The following is a 25,819-nucleotide window of genomic DNA, read 5'->3' as shown; positions in this document are numbered from 1 at the left end:
GATAAAAGATATTTAGATAAAGAAGATTAAAAATTTGAAGTGAAAAACTTTAAAGACAGAAGTATAGAAACTTAAAAAGAAAAAAATGATAAAGAAGATGTAAAAAGATAAAAAAAAAAAGATGTAGGAAGATAGAGAAGATGCAGGAAGACAAGAATTTTAAACCCACAAAATAGGAAACAAAAGAAAACTAGGAGGAAAAAAAGCAACTAAGGGTGAATGTACAAACCTTAGGGGAAAAAAAAAAAACTAGAAGATAGAAACAAGATAAAAAATGGTTAAAAATGTCAAATAAAGATATTTCAGATAAAAAATACAGAAAGCTAAGACAACTATTAGATACAGACATTCAAGATAGAAAAAGGTACAAGAGAGAAGTTTAAAGTCAAATATTGGATAAAATAGAAGAACAAGGAGATTATTAATAATTTTTTTCAAAAAGCCCATCAACTTTTATTTCTGGTGGTGCAGATATTAGAAGACTCAGATGAGGGTGTTAAAATTAATAGACAAGAGCCAATTTAGAAAACATTAAACTAGAAGGAAATTGGTTTAAAACCACATCAAAAAATTAAAAGGACTAAAGTAATTCTAAAAACTAAGGCAGAATGCTTTTGAAAGACTTAAATTTTTTTTCAGGTTTTTTTTAAATTTTTTATTGTTGGTTGTTCAAAACATTACATAGTTCTTGATATATCATATTTCACACTTTGATTCAAGTGGGTTATGAACTCCCATTTTTACCCCGTATACAGATTGCAGAATCACATCAGTTACACATCCATTGATTTACATATTGCCATACTAGTGTCTGTTGTATTCTGCTGCCTTTCCTATCCTCTACTATCCCCCCTCCCCTCCCCTCCCCTCCCCTCTTCTCTCTCTACCCCCTCTACTGTCATTCATTTCTCCCCCTTGTATTATTTTCCCCTTTCCCCTCACTTCCTCTTGTATGTAATTTTGTATAACCCTGAGGGTCTTCTTCCATTTCCATGCAATTTCCCTTCTCTCTCCCTTTCCCTCCCATCTCTCATCCCTGTTTAATGTTAATCTTCTTCTCATGCTCTTCGTCCCTACTCTGTTCTTAGTTACTCTCCTTATATCAAAGAAGACATTTGGCATTTGTTTTTTAGGGATTGGCTAGCTTCACTTAGCATAATCTGCTCTAATGCCATCCATTTCCCTGCAAATTCTATGATTTTGTCATTTTTTAATGCAGAGTAATACTCCATTGTGTATAAATGCCACATTTTTTTTTATCCATTCGTCTATTGAAGGGCATCTAGGTTGGTTCCACAGTCTTGCTATTGTGAATTGTGCTGCTATGAACATCGATGTAGCAGTGTCCCTGTAGCATGCTCTTTTTAGGTCTTTAGGGAATAGACCGAGAAGGGGAATAGCTGGGTCAAATGGTGGTTCCATTCCCAGCTTTCCAAGAAATCTCCATACTGCTTTCCAAATTGGCTGCACCAATTTGCAGTCCCACCAGCAATGTACAAGTGTACCCTTTTCCCCACATCCTCGCCAGCACTTGTTGTTGTTTGACTTCATAATGGCTGCCAATCTTACTGGAGTGAGATGGTATCTTAGGGTGGTTTTGATTTGCATTTCTCTGACTGCTAGAGATGGTGAGCATTTTTTCATGTATTTGTTGATTGATTGTATGTCCTCCTCTGAGAAGTGTCTGTTCAGGTCCTTGGCCCATTTGTTTATTGGGTTATTTGTTATCTTATTGTCTAATTTTTTGAGTTCTTTGTATACTCTGGATATTAGGGCTCTATCTGAAGTGTGAGGAGTAAAGATTTGTTCCCGGGATGTAGGCTCCCTATTTACCTCTCTTATTGTTTCTTTTGCTGAGAAAAAAACTTTTTAGTTTGAGTAAGTCCCATTTGTTGATTCTAGTTATTAACTTTTGTGCTATGGGTGTCCTATTGAGGAATTTGGAGCCCAACCCCACAGTATGTAGATCGTAGCCAACTTTTTCTTCTATCAGACGGCGTGTCTCTGATTTGATATCAAGCTCCTTGATCCATTTTGAATTCACTTTTGTGCATGGCAAGAGAAAGGGATTCAGTTTCATTTTGTTGCATATGGATTTCCAGTTTTCCCAGCACCATTTGTTGAAGATGCTATCCTTCCTCCATTGCATGCTTTTAGCCCCTTTATCAAATATAAGATAGTTGTAGTTTTGTGAATTGGTTTCTGTGTCCTCTATTCTGTACCATTGGTCCACCCGCCTGTTTTGGTACCAGTACCATGCTGTTTTTGTTACTATTGCTCTGTAGTATAGTTTGAAGTCTGGTATCGCTATACCGCCTGATTCACACTTCCTGCTTACCATTGTTTTTGCTATTCTGGGTGTTTTATTTTTCCATATGAATTTCATGATTGCTTTCTCTATATCTACAAGAAATGCCGTTGGGATTTTGATTGGCATTGCATTAAACCTATAGAGAACTTTTGGTAATATCGCCATTTTGATGATGTTAGTTCTGCCTATCCATGAACAGGGTATATTTTTCCATCTTCTAAGATCTTCTTCTATTTCTCTCTTTAGGGTTCTGTAGTTTTCATTGTATAAGTCTTTCACCTCTTTTGTTAGGTTGATTCCCAAGTATTTTAATTTTTTTGAGGATATTATGAATGGAGTGGTTGTCCTCATTTCCATTTCAGAGGATTTGTCGCTGATATACAGGAATGCCTTTGATTTATGCGCGTTGATTTTATATCCTGCCACTTTGCTGAATTCATTTATTAGCTCTAATAGTTTCTTTGTAGACCCTTTTGGGTCTGCTAGGTATAGAATCATGTCGTCAGCAAATAGTGATAATTTAAGTTCTTCTTTTCCTATTTTGATGCCTTTAATTTCTTTCGTCTGTCTAATTGCTCTGGCCAGTGTTTCGAGAACTATGTTGAACAGAAGTGGTGAGAGAGGGCATCCCTGTCTTGTTCCAGATTTAGAGGGAATGCCTTCAATTTTTCTCCATTCAGAATGATGCTAGCCTGAGGCTTAGCATAGATTGCTTTTACAATATTGAGGTATGTTCCTGTTATCCCTAGTTTTTCTAGAGTTTTGAACATAAAGGGATGCTGTACTTTGTCGAATGCTTTTTCCGCATCTATCGAGATGATCATATGGTTCTTATTTTTAAGTCTATTGATGTGGTGAATAACATTTATTGATTTCCGTATATTGAACCAGCCTTGCATCCCAGGGATGAATCCTACTTGATCATGGTGCACAATTTTTTTGATATGTTTTTGTATCCGATTCGCCAGAATTTTATTGAGGATTTTTGCATCTAGGTTCATTAGAGATATTGGTCTGTAGTTTTCTTTCTTTGAAGTGTCTTTGTCTGGTTTAGGAATCAGGGTGATGTTGGCCTCGTAGAATGAATTTGGAAGTTCTCCCTCTTTTTCTATTTCCTGAAGTAGCTTGAAAAGTATTGGTATTAGTTCCTCTTTAAAGGTTTTGTAAAACCCTGCTGTATACCCATCCGGTCCTGGGCTTTTCTTAGTTGGTAGTCTTTTGATGGTTTCTTCTATTTCCTCAATTGATATTGGTCTGTTTAGGTTGTCTATATCCTCCTGACTCGATCTGGGCAGATCATATGACTTAAGAAATTTATCGATGCCTTCACTATCTTCTAATTTATTGGAGTATAAGGATTCAAAATAATTTCTGATTATCTTCTGTATTTCTGAAGTGTCTGTTGTGATATTGCCTTTTTCATCCCATATGCTAATAATTTGAGTTCTCTCTCTTCTTCTCTTCGTTAGCATGGCTAAGGGTCTGTCGATTTTATTTATTTTTTCAAAGAACCAACTTTTAGTTTTGTCAATTTTTTCAATGTTTCTTTTGTTTCGATTTCAATAATTTCAGCTCTGATTTTAATTATTTCTTGCCTTCTACTTCTTTTGCTGTTGTTTTGCTCTTCTTTTTCTAGGATTTTGAGATGAAGTATGAGATCATTTATTTGTTGGTTTTTTCTTTTTTTAAGGAATGAAATCCAAGCAATGAATTTTCCTCTTAGAACTGCTTTCAATGTGTCCCATAAATTCCGATATGTTGTGTCTGTGTTTTCATTTATCTCTAAGAATTTTTTAATTTCCTCCTTGATGTCTTCTATAACCCATTGATCATTCAGTAACCTATTGTTCATTCTCCAAGTGATGCATGATTTTTCCTTCCTTCTTTTATCGTTGATTTTCAGTTTCATTCCATTATGATCAGATAAGATGCATGGTATTATCGCTACTCCTTTATATTGTCTAAGAGTTGCCCTGTGACATAATATATGATCTATTTTTGAGAAGGATCCATGTGCTGCTGAGAAAAAAGTGTAACTGCGTGATGTTGGGTGGTATATTCTATATGTGTCAATTAAGTCTAGGTTATTAATTGTGTTATTGAGTTCTATAGTTTCCTTATTCAACTTTTGTTTGGAAGATCTGTCCAGTGGTGAGAGAGGTGTGTTGAAGTCTCCCATGATTATTGTATGGTGGTCTATTAGACTCTTGAACTTGAGAAGAGTTTGTTTGATGAACATAGCTGCACCATTGTTTGGGGCATATATATTTATGCTTGTTATGTCTTGTTGGTGTATGGTTCCCTTGAGCAGTATGTAGTGTCCCTCTTTATCCCTTTTGATTAACTTTGGCTTGAAATCTATTTTATTTGATATGAGTATGGACACTCCTGCTTGTTTCCAAAGTCCATATGAGTGATATGATTTTTCCCAACCTTTCACCTTCAGCCTATGTATGTCTTTTCCTATCAAATGCGTCTCCTGTAGGCAGCATATTGTTGGGTCTTGTTTTGTGATCCATTCTACTAGCCTGTGTCTCTTAATTGGTGAGTTTAAGCCATTAACATTTAGGGTTATTATTGAGATATGGGTTGTTCTTCCAGCCATATTTGTTTATTTATGTTACTAAACATGGTTTGTTTTCCTCTTTGATTATTTTTCCCCCCTTTACTGTCCTACCTCCCACTGTTGGTTTTCATTGTTATTTTCCATTTCCTCTTCCTGTAATGTTTTGCCGAGGATGTTTAGAAGAAATGGTTTTCTAGCTGCAAATTCTTTTAACTTTTGTTTATCGTGGAAGGTTTTAATTTCATCTTCCATCCTGAAGCTTAATTTCGCTGGATACACAATTCTTGGTTGGAACCCATTTTCTTTCAGTGTTTGAAATATGTTATTCCAGGATCTTCTAGCTTGAAAGACTTAAATTTAAAAGGATCTTTAAGGGGTATATATCTCCCAAAGATAAACTTAAAATAACCCTTTTTACTCTAAACTTTTTAAATTTGGATTCATCAGGACTTAGTGTTGCGGAAAGGCATATGTATCCAAAAAATGTACATAAGCCTAAGGTACTTTGGAAAGATATTCTAACAGGACAATGGAAAGGTCCTGACCCAGTGATTGTCTGGAGTCAGGGTTCTGTTTGTGTTTCCACAGGGAGAACAGCAACCGATTTGGATTCCAGAGAGACTAACCAAAGCAATTTCTACAGACCAAAAAGAAGATGATTTTACTCTCAAATCCGTAACAGTTGATATCCAGAGCTCCAGCTTGGCTATTCTTACATCTGTGACAGTGATTAATCAGGATGTTTTTTTTTTCAATATCTATTTTATTATTGCCTTTTCCCACATCATAAAGTTCTATTTTATTTTTTGAGCTCATACAAACCTAGGTTAATGTTTTTCTGATCAGTTTTATTTTTTGACTGTGGAGTTTTTAAACATTGCAATGGAGATTTCACCTAGGTAAAGCTACAAGGCCTTTACTATTGTCTTATGTGTTGTACGTTTGTGTGCACATTTGTGTTTTGTGTTGTATGTCTGTGTGTGCGTATGTCCATAGATCATATATGAGGAGCGTTCATGAAAAAATGGATCCGAATTATTTTTTTTTATTCACGTGATTTAAATGGTTTAATTTAAATTAGGTAAACAGCTGTTAAGGATTGTTTTTAAAGGAGGTTAACAGATCTGTTTGTTTACTTTCACCTTTCCTTTTCATTATATTTAATAATTCTGTTCAGGATAATGTCTCTTTAGCATCATTGCCAGAATTCCCATCTCCATCCTAGTGCTGGTGAAGACTAAGATAAAACCAAACTACAGCTTCTATGATAGCTATCACAGTAAACTGTATAAACTGATGCATCAATGAATATAACTCAACAAGTAATGCTCAATCAAGGACTCGATTTATTTTGGGAGGAAATGGACATATTGATAGACTCCTCCACTTTGAACTGCTTGCAGAACTTGCCTGGACTATGTAACTATCGCTTGGTGCAGCGAATTTTGGTAGTGCTGGCATATTTTTGCTGATGGTTTCACCAGTGATGCAATTTTTCCAAAGGAGCCGTCAATTGGCTTGGTGTCATGGCATTTCTGTATCCTCCTCCCTTCTGCTATTGATGGTCTACAATTTGGGGGCCAACAGAGGTGAGGCAAAGAACCTTACCCCCCCACTGGCACCAAGGCCAAATTTGGGGGCCAACAGAGGTGAGGCAAGAACCTCACCCCCCCACACTGGTGCATAGGCCTATCCACAAGTATGGCTGTATGCTGGACCGGTAGTCAGTGACAGGTATGATCCAATTGCAATGGTATTAACCTAAGACAGGAGACTGACGCCTAGAGGTCAGTTTTTCCCATGACGGGTAAGAACCATATGTTGAATTGGACAACCTACCAGGCACGGTCCTTAAGCCACATTGCTTGTTGTTTAATTAATCAGAAGGGGGGAGATGCTGAGAGCCATTGCCAAGTAGGAATGACACATGGCAATTTCTTTGTCAGCCTACCCAATGTTGCTTAGAGGAAGGACTCTCCATATTGACCCAGGTCATTTGCAGTGACATTGCATGTAAGGTGACCTTGCTCAAGGACCAGGGCGGATCCAGGTTTAGGGTGTATCCTGCTGGGATTAGGGAGTATCCCACTCCCTGGGTTTAGGGCGGTTCCAGGTTTAAGGTGTACCCTGCTGGGAATAGGGCGTATCCTGCTGCCTCAGGCGCACCCGCTCCTTGAGTTCCCGTTGAGTTCTCACGGGATTCAGAGAGTATTTGGGATTTTGCCCAGAACGTGGATTTGGCCCAGAACGTGAATTTCCCCAGAACGTGTGTGTAAAGTGCCAGTGACAGTTCAAGAATAAAGAGTTGCTGTTTGAATCTACAAGGTGTGTGGTGGCTCGTGATTTTGTGCCCAGCCAGACTGCGGCACTATGAGACATCTCTGCAACCATTCTACATTCTGGCCACTGCTCTAGAAGATTAAGTAACTTACAAAGTTTCATAGGATGTGGCGCAAATGTCTAAACCTTGGTCTTCAGAGTCTTTGCTACATTTCTTTTCACATCCTCCAGTACCCCACTGTTACTTACTTGGATTTAGAAGGCATACCAGGATGCTATCACTGATCAACATCTGGCATTCCACATTTCTATCATTCCTGGGTAACATCAAAACTCTACTCTATCACTTCTGGTGGGACCTATGTGAAGTTACACATGCCCTGCAAGGAGGAATGGAATATACCCAGTGTGGGCTGGTACATGGTTCTGTATTCTCATGCTTGTGTGTATGATGAAATATGACATAATATTTATAATAATAATGCACTTACTTTACCTTCTTATAGAAGCCCAAAATATAAAATGCCTATGATGGTATACTAACAATGAAAATCATAACCACGAGTGCCTATGACCACACAGAAAAAAAGAAAGAAAAAAGGTCACCCAACTAAGAATTATTTAGCTACCTCCTCCACAATTCCTGGTAATAATTTACATGTCACTGATTCCCCTACTTTTGCAGACAAATGATATGAAGCATCAAATGTTTAAAAAATTTATCACTAAGAAGATAGTACCAGTTGAACTTATGTTTCCTGTCAATTAGGAAAAGACAGTTCTGGTTTAATTTTAGCGATAGCTCTACATAGGAAATAGCTTAAGTACCACTACTGTAATTTTTTAAAAGTCATGGAATTTTTTTTCTCTGTGGAGAAAATGCCCTACATATACAATGAAATTTTATAACTATAACATACTTTATGAATTTATAACATAATTTATGAGTTATACAAAATTATGTGACTAATATTTTTAAACACCACTACTTACCTCATCTACTACTACAATTTTTATTCCACCAAGTGCTACAGAGTTCTGTTTTATTATATCCAGAAGTCGCCCAGGGGTTGCTATGATAACCTGAATAAAAGAGAAAAAACAAATTTAAGAATTAGACAACATTTACTCATTTATTCTATTTTTATTGAGTGACTAATATGTGCCAGACACTTGCTAAGTACTCAGAATTCATTGGTAGAGAAGTCAGACATAGTTTCTATTCTCAGAAAACATGGAATATAAAGGAAGAAACAAAAAATGCTAATGAGATAAGTATGGTGTTGGGAGTTGCCCAGGCTCCAAAGACTAACTTCCCCATCCCCCAAGGAGAGCCGTCCAATAGTGAGCCCTGCTGGCTCACATGATCCTGCCGTCCAATGGCTGAGCTGGCTCACATGATCCTGCCGTCCAATGGTGAGCCCTGCTGGCTCACCTGATCCTTACCCACCAATCAGACTAGCCCTGCTGGCTCACCTGATCCTTACCCACCAATCAAAAAGCACCCCATGCCAACTGTCAAACCACCCCCGGCTCTATAAATATGCAGAGCTGTTCCTCAAAAAACAGGCATTTTCTCCCACAGCAAGCCTTGATTGTTCTTTCGTAAGGTATACAATAAATGGAGGTATCTGTTGTCAGTCCTACCTTAAACTTGAGCTCAAACTACAGAATCAGTGGTAGTCTGCAAGGTGAGTGGTCCAGGCAGAAAGAAAGCATCTATACAATTTCTGAGACTGGGAGACCACTGAGGCCTACAGCTGGTAAGGGAGGTGTGTAATGGAAAGTGAGGCTTGAGGATTGGTAAGGACAAGAAAGGGGCTTGTAGGCTGGCTGACAGCTAGTTGGCTCTGTGAATAAATGCAAATTCCTTAACCTCTTTGGGCCTATTATTTCTTTCCTCTTTTTTTTTTCCTCCTTTTTTTCTGGGTACCAGGGATTGAACTTAACTACTGAACCACATCACCAGCCCTTTTCATTTTTTGTTTTGAGACAGGGTCTTGCTAAGTTACCTAGGGCTTTGCTCAGTTGCTGAGGCTGGCTTGAACTTTCAACCCTCCTGCCTCAGTCTTCTGAGCTGCTGGGATTACAGAGGTGTGCCACCATTATTTCTTTTATAATTAAAATGCTGGGTACAATGATTTCTATGTTTATTCAAGGCTCTTAAGAGTTTTATAATATATTACTTAAAGTAGTAGCTAAAAGTAGGAGCTCTTTAGTAAAACTTCAGCAACAACCCTACTCTTTAGTATTTAATAATGGTGTATCTGTTCTGTCACCCAGAAAATGAAAATGATAATAATTATTGTGACAATTAAATGAGAGTGCCTGGTACAAAAGTAGAATTACACATGATCTAATAAATTTAATTGTATTCCACTTTTCAAATATATAACAACAGAATGGTAAAAAGCACTGAGGATGATAAAATTTCAGGGTTTTAAGGATCTGTGTCCTAGAACTATAAAGTTCTGCTTAGGTACCTCAGAAACATCACAAATATTCAAATCAATTTTAGTTATTTCGAGTTGAGTTTACTTCTTCTATTCTCTTCTTCCTATCTGCTGGTTTGAGGTTATAAATTCTTTTTTCATTTTTGCAGTGTCTTCCCTTGCATTTTAACAAATATATAATTTAATAAATATTAAGATAATTAAAACTTTTATATTATTTTCCTGAATAGTCAAGGATAAATGCTTTAACACCATCCAATTTTGGCCAGTATTTACCTATGCCACACCTTTCTTTTTAGAATTATTTATCTGTAGAATATCTCAGTTTGAAAGTTCCTTCAGATGGTAATAACTCTTGCAGTTTTGTTTATCTAAAAGGGTCTTTATTTTGCCCTAGGTCTTGAAAAAATGTTTCAGTGTTTTTTTCTCAGAGAGCACTGGGGAATGCACACAGGCTGGTGGGAGAGGTAGGAGTGGCAGCAGGAGCAGAAGAGGGCTAGAGCCTGAGGGGTGGAAGTGGAGTGGAACCTAGTGAGGAAGCATCACCGTGTGGGAGGGAACAGTGTGTGTGGTAGGACAGGTCAAATCAATAACTAAAAAAAGAAAAGTGGGCTGGGGCTGTAGCTCAGTGGTAAAGCACTTGCCTCGCATGCGTGAGGCACTGGGTTCGATCTTCAGTATCACATAAAAATAAATAACTATACCATGTGTTCATCTACAACTAAAAAATTAAAAAACAAAAAAAGTGAGTGGCTGGTTTCCCCTGTAAGAATTACAAATATGGAAACAAAAAAAAAAGAAACTTAAATGAATTCCTGTTGTGTTGAATTAGAATTGTAACTATTAACATGAACTCATTATCTCATAGTCTCCAATAACTACACACAGAAAAACACACACTTATATTTATCCCCCAGATCTATTTACTACAAGGTCCTAAAAGCAGTAATAGCCCAAACATAATGAGCACGGGGAGAACTCAATCTTGATTTCTAAATACAATTCTCCACCAAAGGAGCCAGGATCTTTGGAAAGACATGCCATGCTGTGTGAGGGAAGAATAAGGCAAGCACAGAATCATGGGGATATCATTAAAGGGCACAGAAAACAACTTGAAGGTACTTCTACTGGTCAAATCAGGGACAAGTGGAATAACAAACAAATAATGACCATAATAGATTATAAACTTCTGAATAAAATAGGAAATGATGAGTCCATACTGGTATGAATAAAATAAAAGTTTGGTGAAACACAAATTTACATATATCTAAGTACTCCTCCCAAAATATTTACTAATAACAAATAAAAAAAGGGAAACTTTAAGTTGCTTTTTTTTAATCTTTATTTTATTTATTTATTTTTATGTGGTGCTGAGGATGGAACCCAGGGCCTCCTACGTGTAGACGAGTGCAATCCCAGCCCTTACATTTACTTAACAGATACTATCACCCAGAAAAGACAGACTGAAATCTGCCACCTAAAAGGATGCAATTAAAAAAAAGCAAAGCATCTCTTCTGTAAAATTTCTATCAAAGATATGCTGAATCTAATCAATTAAGGGATATTCTTTAAAGTCAGCAGACTGTAAATCTTAGAAATGGTAAGATCATGTCAAAACCAAAAAGACTGAGGAACTGTTCTAAACTGAAGGAGATGACAGAGACATGACAACTAAATGCAATTTGATTTTGAATGGGATTTTTGTGCTATTAAAAAATGGGACAATTATAAAAATAAGAGTCTAAGGTATAGATGATTATCAATGCCAATTCCTGATGTATTCTAATATCAATGTTAATTTCCTGATTCTATAATTGCATTGTGGTTATACAGGATAATGTCTTTGTAGGAATGATACTGTAAGATACATGGGGCATCAAATTAACAATGTACTTCCAAGAAGCTTGGGGGAACTGAGGTTTGTATAGTGTACTGGCCACCTTTTTTTAAGTTTGAGACTTAAAAATAAGTGAAATACAGTGAAAACACTGTACCCAACCAAATGAGCTACTACATGCTGCAAGCTGGAGATTACTACCAATGCATTAAATTATTTATTTTAAGAATGAGAACGCAAGATTAGTTACTTAAAAGCTGTTTAGAATTTGCACCTACATACCTATTATATTCTATGCAACAAAAATAAATTTAATTCAGAGGCTGATGTGAATTATAATAACCCAATTTCAAATTTATGTCCATCAAAATATTTTTTAAATAATTTATTTTTTAGTTTTAGGTGAACACAATGTATTTATTTTACATTTATGTGGTGCTGAGGATCGAACCCAGTGCCTCATGCATTGCAAGGCCAGCACTCTACCACTGAGCCACAAACCCAGCCCCAATCAAAATATTTTTAATGTTTACTTTATAAAATACATTGTTAAACTTATAATTTTATATTAATAAAAAAATATTTATCTGTTTTATATATTGAAGGTCCATGCTGAAAAATCATTGATCCAATGTCCCATTATTAATCTGTAATGTCTTACAATTATATTTTACATTTTTTTTTTTTTGTACCAGGGATTGAACACAGGGGCACTCGACCACTGAACCACATTCCCAGCCCTATTTTGTATTTTATTTAGATCAGGGGCTCACTGAGTTGCTTAGCGCCTTGCTCTTTGCTGAGGCTGGCTTTGAACCCACAATCCATCTCAGCCTCCCGAGCCACTGGGATTACAGGTGTGTGCCACCACGCCTGGCGCATGTTTTAAATCTATCAAATACACTTCATTTTATCTTCACAACATTCATATAAGAAAGGCTATAGAAGTCCCTGAATACTGCAGAGCTTCATGCCAGTGGATAAGTAACTGTTGATGCTTCCTCTAACAGTGCTCCCACTGTCTCCCCGGCATCTCAGTTCCTCCCCTGGAATTCGAGGAGCTCTATAATTACCTTCAAAATTGAACAATTGATGCTCAGAAGAGCAGGGAGCCTCCAGGACCCAGTCCCTGCACTAAGGCTACCGTCCACTGTGGTCAGCATATGTGCCAATCCTTTCATTAAAATTTTTACTTTAAAGGCAGGTATCTTCACCTCTATTCAAACTCAAGAAAAGTGAGGCTTGGGGAAGTTAAGTAATTTATCTACAGCCATATTACTACCTAATTTCCAAAGCTATAACTAGACCACACTGCTTTTACATACTTTTGTATCTCAGAATATATAGATTATAACATAACAGCATAACTAAGGAAGGAATAGAGTCAGATAAATTAAGCCTTCAATTCTAGCGACTATAATTTATTGACTATGGATCTTTCACCTTCTCAACCATAAAAGATGGGATATACCAACCTATATCCAGAGCAAATGTGATGGTTAAATGGAATAACCTATGTGAGAATATCCAGCAGCATTTGGCATACAACAGGCACTCAATAAACTGTGCTTCTCTCCTATATAAAATGAACTTTAAAAAAATATTTAGTCTTAAACAAGAATTTTAAAGCTACATAAAACCACACTTACTCCTCAAGGGGGAAAAAACCCCAACTATTAGCTCCTATATCTCTTATAAAACTTTTTCAAAGACATTATATCAAATGGATGCTTACCTTCACATGTTGTCGCAAGCGATAAAGCTGTGGAGGTAAAGGCAAGCCCCCTACAAGAAGCACAGTCTTCATTCGTGGCAGACCACTCATCAGTTCTTTAGCTTGTCTCTCTATCTGAATGGCTAACTCTCTCGTTGGTGTAAGAACAAGTGCAGATGGAGTTTTTCTCTGCAAAGACAAGAAAGGCAAGTCAGAAACACTAGCAATTAATTCCTGCTGATATGGAAAAAAATCACCACAGTGATTTCAGGAACATTTCCCTTCTGTTTCCATCAGCCCAAGAGATACAAGCTCTCCTGCCTTCTGATCATTGCATGCAGGTTTTGCCTCCAATGACCATCATAAATTGAATCCATTTCTTATATAATACAGATACACAATGAAAGATCAAAACTGGGGGAAGGGAGAGGTGTTCATTGTCACCAAAGTGGGAAAACTGAGGGATTGTTCCTTGTTAACTGGATCCTGCAATCTTTAGCCAGCCTTCTCTATAGAGAAAACCCAATAGTCACCAGGAAGATACTGTTGAAATTTGGCATTCTACCTATTATCTTTCCCTCTCAGCTCTCTTGTAGATTCTTCCATTGTCCAAAAAAAAAAAAAAAACTTTTATTTTTTATATATGTGTGTATCCACATCTCATTTTCTGCCTTCTAGTTCTATTTTGGTCCTCTAGTATTTTGACCTATATTTTCTCCTATTGTTCCCTACCACTCTTTAGATTTCCAAATATTTCTCCTTTATCCTTTCTTTGGCCCATATTTTTCACTCTTTTCCTTCCCTGCCATACGTCAGAGCTCACAAGCTCATCAGTATAGGTCAAGCATCCCCAATCTGAAAACCTGAAATCCAAAATGTTCTGAAATCCAAAACATTTTAAGCACCAACATGATGTTCAAAAGTTTCAGATTTTGGAGCATTTTGTATTTTGGATTTTTTAATTAGGGATGGTCAACCTGTAATATCTATGAAAATGCTTCAAAATCAGCAAAACTTTTAATCACTTCTGGTCCCTAGCATTTCAGATAAAGGATATTCACTATATTTGGAATCATTACTCAAAATGTTTGTCAAGCAAATTATCTGTGAAAGTTCTTTATACACTGTAAGCTAACAAGCAAGATAAGGTGGTACTATTTCAGGATGGACCATGGATCATATTTAAGGGTATATTTTGAAACTCGTATTATACAACAGGGTTGCAACTTTGATAGACAGCAGTTCCTTCAAAATACAAAATCCAAGGAGGCTTAACTGACACATAAACTGCAGCTCATGTAATCAGCAGAATTTTTTCCACGAGATCAAAAGCTTATTCTTTTAAGAGATAATCTGTTGAAAATATAGGTTTTGTAAATAATTTTTTTAGACCTTCAATACAGAGATCTTTGATTCAATTTAAAATGGAAAAATTCTCTAAAATTATGTTTTGCATATGAACTATAAGAAGCAAAATCAGGAGGCGCTCCAGTGGCTAAAATTATAAATACCTAGTTTCAACTTGCATTTTTAAAATGGTTAAGAATGAAACATAAAAAAAAAAATTAAAAAGGATGAAACGGCAAATATGTCATTATTTTTAATAATAATACATGCAAACTCTATAAATACCTCAAATAAAGCTCGGATGATAACAGGAAGAAGAAAAGCAGCTGTTTTTCCTGAGCCAGTATCTGCACTGGCCAGAATGTCTCTCCCCAGAAGACCCACTGGAATCATCTGCATTTGGATGGGGGTTGGCACTTCATAGCCCGATTTCTTCAAGTTGTTATTTAAGGCCTCAGGGAAACCACAATGTTCAAAGTCAATAATGGGCCTTGTGACTTCTTGCCCTTGAACTAAAATTCCTAGCTGCTGTTTAAGATTTTCAATCTGGTCCTCCTGAAGGTTCAAAATAAAGGGGTGTTCTTTGTAGACATAAACATCATCAAGTGGAGAAGGCTCTGGCTCAGAACCAGCTTTCTGCCGACTGCTCAGTTTTAATTTCTCATCCTTTTCCTTAACCTGGAGAAGATGTTTCGCTTTACACTCTAAGCTACACACATCTTCATCTGTCTTATCACAGATATACTCTCCATAACGGCCACAGACAACACAGACAGGCTCCCCAGGTTCTGCCCAGCGCTGTGTTTTAGAAAATGACTTCACAGGCTCTTCAGCACCCTGTTCAGGTCCTACCAAGCCTGCCTCAGCCAACTGGCCAGCAGGACTGGGAAAGGAGCCTGATTCGCTTCTGGGCCTGTCTGGTGCAGTGGTTTCTTTTGAAACTAAAGCATCAACATCTCTGCCTTTGTCCAAATGAAGGTCTTCGGCTTCTGGCTTAATTTTCTTAGCAACACAACTTTTGATGTCATCATTAGCATTCCTCTTGATTTTGAGAGATCTTGGAACAAACATCCTTCAATATTCTGTTGAGAAAAGGGTAAGAAATATTTTACCCTCAATTCAGTTTACATATAAAGTACCACATGATTATGTGTCCCAAGGTTTTACCTCAAGGGAATAGTGAAGATGACATGGCATTACTTCACACCTAGCTTTTCTTCCATTTATCAGTTTCTTCTGGTTAAAAACAAAAACAAAAAACAGTCTTTTCTTTACACACATGAGCAGTAGAAATACTGCACACATTGCTCAACCTAGCCCTGGTGTGCCGAGTTTACTTCTATTCATTGATTACTTGCATTTTGATTCAGATATTATAGAAATTCTAAAGTAAATACTTCTTCAATATTTTCACAAAGAAAACTGAAGGGATACTTCACAATTAGAATCTTTAAAATCAAAACCACAAACCATAGAGAAAAATGTTATTTTTAAGTAACATTTATGCACTGCTTATTTTGTACCAGTGTTTAGTGCCTCACCTAATCTTCACAATCATGTAAAGTAGGTTAGTGTGTAAAGCAGGTTAGTGCGTAAAGTAGGTTAGTGTACATATTATATATATTATATTTTATATACCATATTGCAAAAATTACATAACACGATATAGTATAATAAAATATATCAACGTGCATATAAATATTCATATATAAACACATTTTACACATAAACTCAGCCACCTAGAGATGAAGTTTATTTGTCCAAGCTCACACGTAAAATGCCTGAGGCCCAGCATTCTGGCTCCAGAACACAAGCTATTTTTTACAAAAAGAGCTTAAAAATTATGTTTGTAAAATTACAGTAATTGGGAAAGATCACTTTTAATTAATTTAAGGACTATCAAATATACTAATATTTTTCTAAAAAAAATTATTGGCATAAATTGCCAGATGCCATTTTCCGGGCCGGGGTAGGGGGAGAATAAAACGCAATGAGGGTCCAGAATGAACATCCTAACTCTCTGAAAGAGTAAAGGGGTGGGTGGGGACAGCTCTAAGCGAACAAGGAATAGCTCAGAATACGAAGTCTTCAAATGACGAAATCGAACCGGCTCGGGCAGGGCGGGCAGCCTCGCGGCCTCCAGTTCTCGCCAACGCCCCCCGCACCCTGGCGCGTTCCCAGACCCTCCCCACAGGCGTCGCCTCCCACCTACACCCGGCGGCCGCGCACCCGGAGGCGCGCGTACGTCACGGCGCTGCTAGGAAACGCGACGGGCGGGGCGTCGGGTTCCGGACGGAGGCCCGGACTCCGCTCTGCAAGGGTGGAAAGGGAAACTGATTTGGGGGGCCCACTCTGCTGCCGCGGCCTCTTGCCCCTGTTCCTCACCCGCGCGGACCGGATGCCGCATCTGCTTCCTCTCCGGGCCGGCTCACCCTTTCAGGCGCTGGGCCGGGCCGGCTACGGACAAGGCCGAAATGCGGCCCGCACGATCCACCTCTCCGGGTTTTGGAAGGGGCCGGGCTCCTGCACGGCGGAGGGAAGGGGCGGGGCTTGGCGAAGAGGGGCGGGACCGGGAAGCTCCGCGCTCTTTCTATGCCCCTCCCCGGCTCCCGCGGACTGTCAATCTCTGAGCCGAGCTGGAGCTGAGCAGGTTCTGTATGGAGTGCCCAGTTTGGGAATCCTTTGGGGAGAATCTACGTAATCGAGTAGGCCGGGACTGGCGAAAAAGTCAGACCCGCGCGGAAAGACGCAAGAGGGTGGCGCTGGGGCCTGGCATACTTGGAAAGTGGGAAGTTTGAGCGTGACAGGGAGGGGCAGAGGCCCCGTTCGGCCGGAAAGCGCCGTTCCGCCTTCAGCTGGCACGAATGAGTTGAAAAAGTAAACAGTGCACTTAATGGGTAGCATTTAATATACGGAGTACTGTTTCAACCACCACCATACTCCACGTTAGCACCAAGAAAGAGCCCAAAATGAGACAAAAAGGTACAGGCTACACACACATCAGGGTTCTTGGTCTCTGTGGGTTGCCTTTCTCTGCCTTCCCAGCCTCTGGAGCTCTCTCCCAGGAAGCTAGTGGTTGAGAAGGGGAAAGTGGGGAAGGAGGAAAGTAAAGGTTAATAACTTGGGGTGTATTCTTAAATATTTTCCCATCTAATGTTTGATGCATACAAAATAATATATTTAACGAACACGTGAAATTTAAAACATACTAATAAAAAGAAATCTGACCCAACCACAATATCAATATTTAGCGCTTATTTCTGTATCTCCAGGATTCTACTCCTTGCCTCTTCTTCCACCCCCATTATCAAGTTTTATTTGTAGGTTCTGTTTTCCATTTTTAGTAGATGCATTTTGGATGCATCTCTAAACTATTGTTTCATTTTCTTTTTGTAAAAAAATTTAGTTAATATATAGATAGCCTTCCCAGGTTTGCTTTTATTATTCAACATTTGTTCCTTTGACTCCTCAAAGTAGTTAAGGGTAATAGTAGAAATTTAATTTTCACTGCCTAGTTAAATGGGAGTTCTTTCCTGTCAGAAATGTATTCAGACATGATTATTTAAAAATGCACTCTTTAAAAGTTTCCCTGCTCTGGCACTGGGAATTGAACAGAAGGCATTCCTAACCCTTTTATTTTTTTTTATTTTGAGGCTGGGTCGTGATAAATTGCTGAGGCCCTTAAACTTGCATCTAGCTACATTATTATTTCTATGTTGATAGCAATCACACTAAATGTATCTGCTTCCCTGAGTTCCTCATTACATTGCTGAGGGCCTTACTAGATTGCCAAGGCTGGCCTCCAACTTGCAATCCTCTTGTCCTAGCCTCCTGAGTGGCTGGGATTACAGGTGTGTGCCACTGCGCCCAGCTAACTGTTCACTTTTGAGCATAATAATTATTCAAAATTCTGTATGTTTTCTTTAAAAACCTTACTCTTCTCTGATCATGTAAACTCATGCCCCCACAAAACCTGGCTTTGCTCCTGGTAATAACAAGGCTAGCAGGACATTTTTGATCACCTTCAGCAAGTGTATCTGAGAATCATTTGAATCTGTGAGCAGCACTGTTAGAACAGAGGGGAGGGAGATGTCCAACTTTCAAAGATAACTCTGAGATACTGTCAGAGTGGTTGTACCAATCTCTTTTGCCTTCAGTACTGATAAGCTCTAGCCTCCCACATTCTCTCCAATCCTCCTTATTGTCAGACTTCTTACTTTTTTGCTAGTTTACAAAGAATAAATAGGTACCTTATGTCAAAATGAACCTCACTAGTGTGTATAACTAGAATGTATAAACAAAAAAAAATTTTTTTTTTGGTATTAGGGATTGAACTCGGGGGCACTCAACCACTGAGCCACATCCCCAGCCCTATCTTATATTTTATTTAGAGACAGGGTCTCACTGAGTTGCTTATCACCTCGCTTTTGTGAGGTTGGCTTTGAATTCGGGATCCTTCTGCCTCAGTCTGCTGAGATTACAGGTGTGCGACATGACGCCTGTCCCAATAAAAACATTTTAAAAAAAGAATAAGTAGGTGCCACATTATGATTTTAATTTGCATTCTTTAATTACTGATGAAGGTAAGCCTTGAGCATTTTTTAACGTAGTGCTTCATTGATGTTTCTTCCTCCTCGTTTAAGTGTTGGAAAAAATGTGTATAAATATATGTATTATTTATACCAATCTTTTGTCAATTGTAGTTGTTGCAAATATCTTCTCCTAGTTTATAGCATGTGTTTTTCCACTTTTGACAATGCATGATCTGATTTTAAGATTGGCTTGTATGAATGCTTAAATATATAAAATACATATTTACACATGTAGATGGATAGATATATGATATCTATTAAGTGACGTATTTAAAAAGTAACTGATGCTGGGTATGGTGGCATACACCTATAATCACAGTGATCTGAGAGACTGAGGCAGAAGGATCCCAAGTTTGAGGCTATTCTGGAAAACTTAGTGAGACCCTGTCTCAAAAAAAATTTTTTTAAAGGGAAGGGAATGTAGCCCTGGGTTTAATCTGCAGTACAAAACAAACAAACAAAAAAAAACTGACTTTGATAACAGGTGTTTTTTTTTAATAAACGGATTCAATATCTTTATTTTGTTTATTCATTTTTATGTGGTGCCGAGGAGCGAACCCAGTGCCTCACATATGCGAGGCAAGCACTCTGCCACTGAGCCACAACCCCAGCCCCCAATAGGTGATTTTTTTTCATTTGAGAATTTCTAAGTTTCCTCATGCATTTTGGCATATGCACCGTGAAAGACCATAATGACTTAGAATTTTTTAAAAATTAAATTTATTTTTAACTGACACATACAAGCCCAGAAATGTATATATTTACAGGGTACTATGCTTTTAATTTTTAAAACACTTTAAACTTTCTTTGAAAAAGATCTAAGAAAGTTTTATGGCTAATAGAATGTCCACATATACCCTATATGTTCTTCACATAGATTTAGAGTTTACTCGTGTGTGAAAAAGATTTATTTGTTGTTGTTGCCTTTGAATCATTTAAGAATAAATTATAGCATGAACCTCTGAAGACAAAATTTTTCTCTCATGTACACAAAGAACCATGCCCAAGGAGTTGGGGATATAGCTCAGTTGATAGAGTACTTGCTTTGAATGCACAAGGTCCTGGGTTCAATCCCCAGCACCATAAATAAAATAAAAAAGACCAATGCTCCAATTTAGATAGGTTAACATCAATATAGTCTTCACTGAAGTTTGCCAGTTGATCTTCAGAGCAATTTCCTCCTAATCAGGGATCAAGTCCAAATTATTTTCTTTTTTTTTTAAACTTTATTTATTTATTTATTTGTATGTGTTCTGAGGATTGAACCCAGTGCCCCAAATATATTAGGCAAGAGCTCTACCACTAATCCACAAACTTAGCCTCTATTTTCCACTTTCTTTGTAGTCTTTGGATAAATAAATATCCCAAATTTAATATGGTTACACTTGTCAATCTTTTTCTTTCATAGCTCATAACTTTGCTGTCCAAAAATATCCTTACCTACCCTTAAGTCAAGAAGGTATTTTCTTAGAATTTTTTGGAAAAGTTTTACCTTTAACATTTAAATCATTAATCCATATGGAATTGGTTTATATTGTGTATGAAATAAGAATGCACTTTTTTGTTTTCCAAATGGCCAGCCAGTTGTCCAAATACTATCTATTGACTCGGATCCTTTCACAAGTGACCTTCAATGCCATCTCTGGTCACATATCAAGGTTCCACTATGTACAAGTCTGTGTCTGGACTCACTGTTCTCTTCCAAATTGTCTATCCCTGTGCTGATATCATCCTGTCTTGATTATTATAGCTTTATTACAGGTTTTGCTATCTGGTTGAGCAAGTTCCCTGACTTGAGCTTTCTACAAGTGTCAAAAGCTCTGCTCTTCTGTATACGTTTTAGAATCAATTTGTCAGTTTAAAAAAAAAAAGTCTTGATGTTATTATGATTGGAAATGCATTATTTTGATAGAATAATGAAGAATATAGAAGAATATGTATTCCCCAATAGATAGGTGCAATGAGATATATCAAATAAATCAAGCTCAGTTGTTCATTATTTTCTACATCTTTGCTAATGGTCATGTTCAGACTTACCTGTCAGTTTGCCTCTGTTATTCTAATGGATGAAATAGATATGTCAATTTCCCATCAAAATGGTAGATTTGTCCATTTTTCCCTGTTGTTCTATCATTTTAGTTTTTTTGTTTTGTTTTTGTTTTTTTGGTGGTGCTACCAACTGAGCTATATCCCCAGCATTTTAGTTTTATATACTTGGGGGCCATTTTAATTTATGATTTATATTTGTAAAACAATTTAAACCTTAACATGTAGTAGAATTTTACATTTGAATGCATTCACCAGAGTTCGGTAACCACCCTCTGCCACTCTCCATACAGATACAGGCTGGAATTATTTTATACACCCTCCTACATGACCAAATAACTTATGGAATACTTTGAGAAGCAGGAAGTTTTCCTTACAGGGAAGTCCAGTTTTACTTTGGAGATCTATGTCAGAATAGGCATTATGAAAGCACTTTTCAAACATTGACATTTTTAATTCTCAATATAATCCTGTAGAATAGGTTTTTACAATCTCCATTGTACTAGTGAAAAAACAGGTTAGGGTAATTAATCAACTTGCCAGAGATCACACAGGTAGTTAATGGCACCATAGAAATTTATGCCCAGGTCTGTCAGGTCTGTCTCTTAAACCCACTAGTCTGCCTGCTTTTGTTTTGTTTTAGTACTGGGGATGATGCCAGTGGCACTCTACCACTGAGCTACATCCCCAGTCCTTTTTATTTTGAAACAGGATCTTGCTAAGCTGCATGGAGCCTTACTAAATTGCTAAGCCTGGCCTCTAACTTGGAATTCTTCTGCCTCAGCCTCCTGAGTTAGTAGGATTACTGGTGTGTACCACTGTTCCCCAGCACTAACCTGTTTTTTATGTTAGATCTATAACCATGTCCCCTTATTTTCAATCAAGGGATCTGGTTCCAACCACTATTTTTCATGTTCCTAGCATTTCCCAACTTTTTGGAAACCTTAGAAGAAAACTCAGGCTAATACATGTTTTTTAGCCCTGCCCAAATTCCCTTAATTGTCTCACAGAAGTTTTGAACCTTTGACATAGTACACATTCATATTGTTGCTTTTGGAGAAGTAGCCAGTCTTGATGTGTGGGATAAATCATTCTTAATGTACAGTCTAGTAAGCTACAAATCATTTCCGCAAGTCAGTTGTTAAATATTGGGCTTTATGAAAGCTAATATTTAATCCAGCCTAATGATTAATGTGAAATCCTTCTCTTTTCAGGGCTGTTAAGTCAAACCTCAGAATCACTCAGGTCTCACATGTGGCTTTCTAACCCACTATATGCTCTCTTAATTAAAGAGCTCAGATTCAGATTTCCTCATAGGTCTCACCAGAAAACAATATAATTACCTGAAACTCCTATTTCTGTTTTATTTACAAAAAAAGCTTCACTAAAATGGTTTTATGGTGGTCTTTTAATTGTGGGGTCACAGAAAACATTCCCCACAGTAGGTCATATGGAAATCACAGATGGCTTCACTAATACCTACTTATTATGCTTCATGGCAGGGAGGGACAGAAAAATACCCAGGGGTGACTCAGACCAGTTGTGGAATGCATACATCTTGTGTATCCATCCTAAGAGTTTGCCTTTGCTGTATCTTAGAGCAGGAAGTGCTGCAATAATGTGAGCAGACTTGTATGTTATTCTCATGTGCTGTTGAGACATGTATAGAAACAATAATGCCTAGCATTCTTTCATCTCAGGAAACCTCAATCTCATACCTATTAGTTTATAGTTACTCCCTACTCTTTAAGTATATGAGGCTTAAGAAGTTCCTATAAATTTAGCTCAAGGTAAAGACAGAAAAGCACAGATTGTTTACATTGGACTTGCCACTGAAATTTTTTTCACTTGAACCATCTCAATGTATCATCCCAGAGCTTGGCTCCTATTACTTTCTTCCTTCTGTACCTTTGCCTGATAAATAGCAAGACCATGTCTTCAAATGCTAAACATTGAGTTATTTAAACATTCAACAGATTGATGGCATCCACCTTGTGCCAGACCTGAGAATATAAATGACGAAAAATATGAAGTCATAATCCTATGATTCTTTTTTTCCTTTTTGATATTGGGAATTGAACCTAGGGACACTTAACCACTGAGTCACACCTCCATCCCTTTTTATATTTTATTTTGAGATAGGGTCTTGCTGAGTTGCTTAGGGCCTCACTAAGTTGCTGAAGCTGACCTTGAACTTGCTATCCTCCTGCCTCAGTCTCCCAAGTCACTAGAATTATGGGAATGTGCCATTGTGCCCAGCTAAAGTCATAATTTCTGCCCCATCAACTTTACAGCAGAGTAAGGGAGACGGATAATTCCATTTTAAGTGCTCTGCTGAACAAGTACAGGATTTCCTAGGCATGTGTAAGATGGGCACACAAACCAGATATGAGAGATTTGAGGAAGCATTCCAGAGGAAACGACATCTGAACAAAAATCTAGAAGCTAAATAGGAATCGAGATAACTAAAACAGGAAAGAAATGCCGCAGTCTGGCTGCGCACAATCAGGAGCCACTTGTCAAAAGAAACTAACTTTATTTTTAGAACCACACACGCCAAACAAAACAGCCTCTCAGGAAAAACCCTCAGAGCCTCAACTGCCACCACCGGCTTTCCACAAGCCTCTCTCTCCCACACAAGCTTCTCTCCACCTCCCACAATCCTCCTGCTCTTGAGGCCGATTGGCTGGGTCACATGGGCGGAGCCAAAAAAGTCCCCCAATGAGCAGCTCCGTGGTCTGAAAGGGCAGGGAAACAGCCCAATGAGCATCACCGCAGAGGAGCCAATCAGCTAGATGTTCCAGGGGCTGCTGTGAGCCAATCATCAGCCGGCAGCTGGAAGTTTGCTGGGGCCCCTTCGGCTGTGGCTCTCAACAAAGAAAGGCTTAATGTGATAGTATAGCATATCCAAGAAATTGAAAGAGGTTACATATCAATCTACTTAGGCCAAATTATGCTGCCGTAACAAAAGAGGACAAAGTCTCTTGTGATACCACCAAGCCTTGCTCTTTCTTATTTGTTATTTTGAGAAAGTCTTGCTAAGCTTACCAGACAAGCCTTAAACTTGTGATACTCTGGCCTCAGTCTCCTTGGTTGTAGGGATTATAGATGCATCCCATTGGATCCAGTCAGAGTATGTAATTCTTTCTTTTTTCTTTTCTTTTTTTTTTTTTTTTTTATCAAGGATTGAACCCAGGGGCACTTAATCACTGAGCCACATCCTTAGCCCTTTTTAATATTTTATTTAGAGACAGGGTCTTACTGGGTTACTTAGGGCCTAACTAAGTTGCTGAGGCTGGTTTTGAACTTGTGATTCTCCTGCCTCAGCCTCCTGAGCCGTTGGGATTACAGGTGTGCAAAGTACATAATTTTGACAGTGAAACTTCTGGGATACCAAATCAGAGGATGCGTAATTAGCACAAGTTCTATTTTACAACTTTGCATTCATCCTAAAACTTACATTTACAAAGGTGTCATTTGGTGGTTAGGAAAAATAGACCAGCACTGAACTATAAAACCTACTTTTGTAAACTTCAGCAAAGGGAGGCTCATGCAGATTTCACCATTTCAACCTTGCAAGGTTGTCACACTCTGAAGTCACCCAAGAGAGCTATGACCTTAAGCACACTTAGAATACAGCTGCCATTCTACAATCATTTTCCAGAGGAAAAGATACTGTGCTGGATTTTTTCTTTCAAGTTTAGGCATGTTACTGGGGCATTAAATCCTTAAAAAAATAAAAAAAAGAGTAAAAGCATCTTAGGGTTTTCCAAGGGTAAATTTCTCAGCAGTGAACAAATTGAGAGCACCAATTCAAACATTCTTTTATCTGGAAGTAAACTCCTCTTCTTCCAGCTTTACTCTGCTAACTTCTCACACCATGATCATTTGTCAACCACATTGGGACCACTAATCTATTCACTTCTCTCTTTTCTCTGTCACTTACTGTCTTACTTTCTGTCTTATCCAACTGAGATTTTTGTACTGTGAGGGTTGGTTTCAGCATGCCAGCAATAAGTCTGAACTATTTTACTGAAATCAGAAATGTTTCAGCTCTGCCTAGAAGGCATGAAACATACTGACCAAGAGTGTTGCTTTATGACCCTGGGTGTAGAGAGTTGGTTCCCTAACATCTTTCAAAGGTGACCTATAGGTTTTTGTTGTTTAATCACTGTGAACTTGAGGATTTTAACATATTTGACATGTTTACTATTTCATTGTACTTACTATTCTTTCTGAAATGGAAATGGTTCCATTTTTGACAATAGGAATCTCTTAAGCTGGTCCAAGGGCCTCTTTCACATAAAACCCTAGAAGTCTTTTTTTTTTTTTTAATTTTTTTAGTCATCAATGGACCTTTTTTTAAAAAAAAAAATATTTATATATGGTACTGAGAATCAAAACCAGTGCCTTACACATGATAGGTAAGCACTCTACCACTGAGCCATGACCCCAGTGCTCCCCCAGTAGCCTTTGATAGTTTCCTTCTCCAGGCCCATCTTACATATTTTTGCCTGACACTAGAAATTAGTCATTTCTACCTGGAGTTTGGGTTTCTGGTTCCCTGTAGCAGAAAATGGTGTTCACAAGCCAGTCTAGGCATGAGAGGTGTTCATTGTTATTAAATTGGTTATTGATTCTGTGTTTCGTTTTTTTTTTTTTAGTGGACAGAA

The 25,819-nt window shown here is 37.9% G+C and overlaps 1 protein-coding gene across 3 annotated transcripts in view; it reads right to left on the bottom strand.

The window, feature by feature from the left end:
• Positions 1–17,051, bottom strand: part of Ddx59 (DEAD-box helicase 59) — a 30,276-nt gene extending 13,225 nt beyond the window's left edge. The window contains exons 1-5 of one of the 3 annotated variants that reach the window (XM_071600197.1): positions 16,616–16,696; positions 15,676–15,744; positions 14,794–15,590; positions 13,183–13,350; positions 8,151–8,240 (exon numbers count right to left, since the gene is read on the bottom strand). In XM_071600197.1, the coding sequence (XP_071456298.1) occupies positions 8,151–8,240; positions 13,183–13,350; positions 14,794–15,579 (1,044 nt within the window). In that variant the 5' untranslated portion in view covers positions 15,580–15,590; positions 15,676–15,744; positions 16,616–16,696. Of the gene's footprint in view, positions 1–8,150; positions 8,241–13,182; positions 13,351–14,793; positions 15,591–15,675; positions 15,958–16,615; positions 16,697–16,893 lie in introns of those variants that run through there. The other 2 variants (XM_027945707.2, XM_071600196.1) reach the window with 2 other exon arrangements.
• Between the last annotated feature and the right edge of the window lie 8,768 nt (positions 17,052–25,819).

The sequence above is a fragment of the Marmota flaviventris genome, chromosome 12, assembly GCF_047511675.1.
Source record: "Marmota flaviventris isolate mMarFla1 chromosome 12, mMarFla1.hap1, whole genome shotgun sequence".
In the NCBI taxonomy this organism is placed as follows: domain Eukaryota; kingdom Metazoa; phylum Chordata; class Mammalia; order Rodentia; family Sciuridae; genus Marmota; species Marmota flaviventris.
Note: the sequence above shows the minus strand (reverse complement) of the source record. Positions and strands in the feature narration are given on the sequence as shown.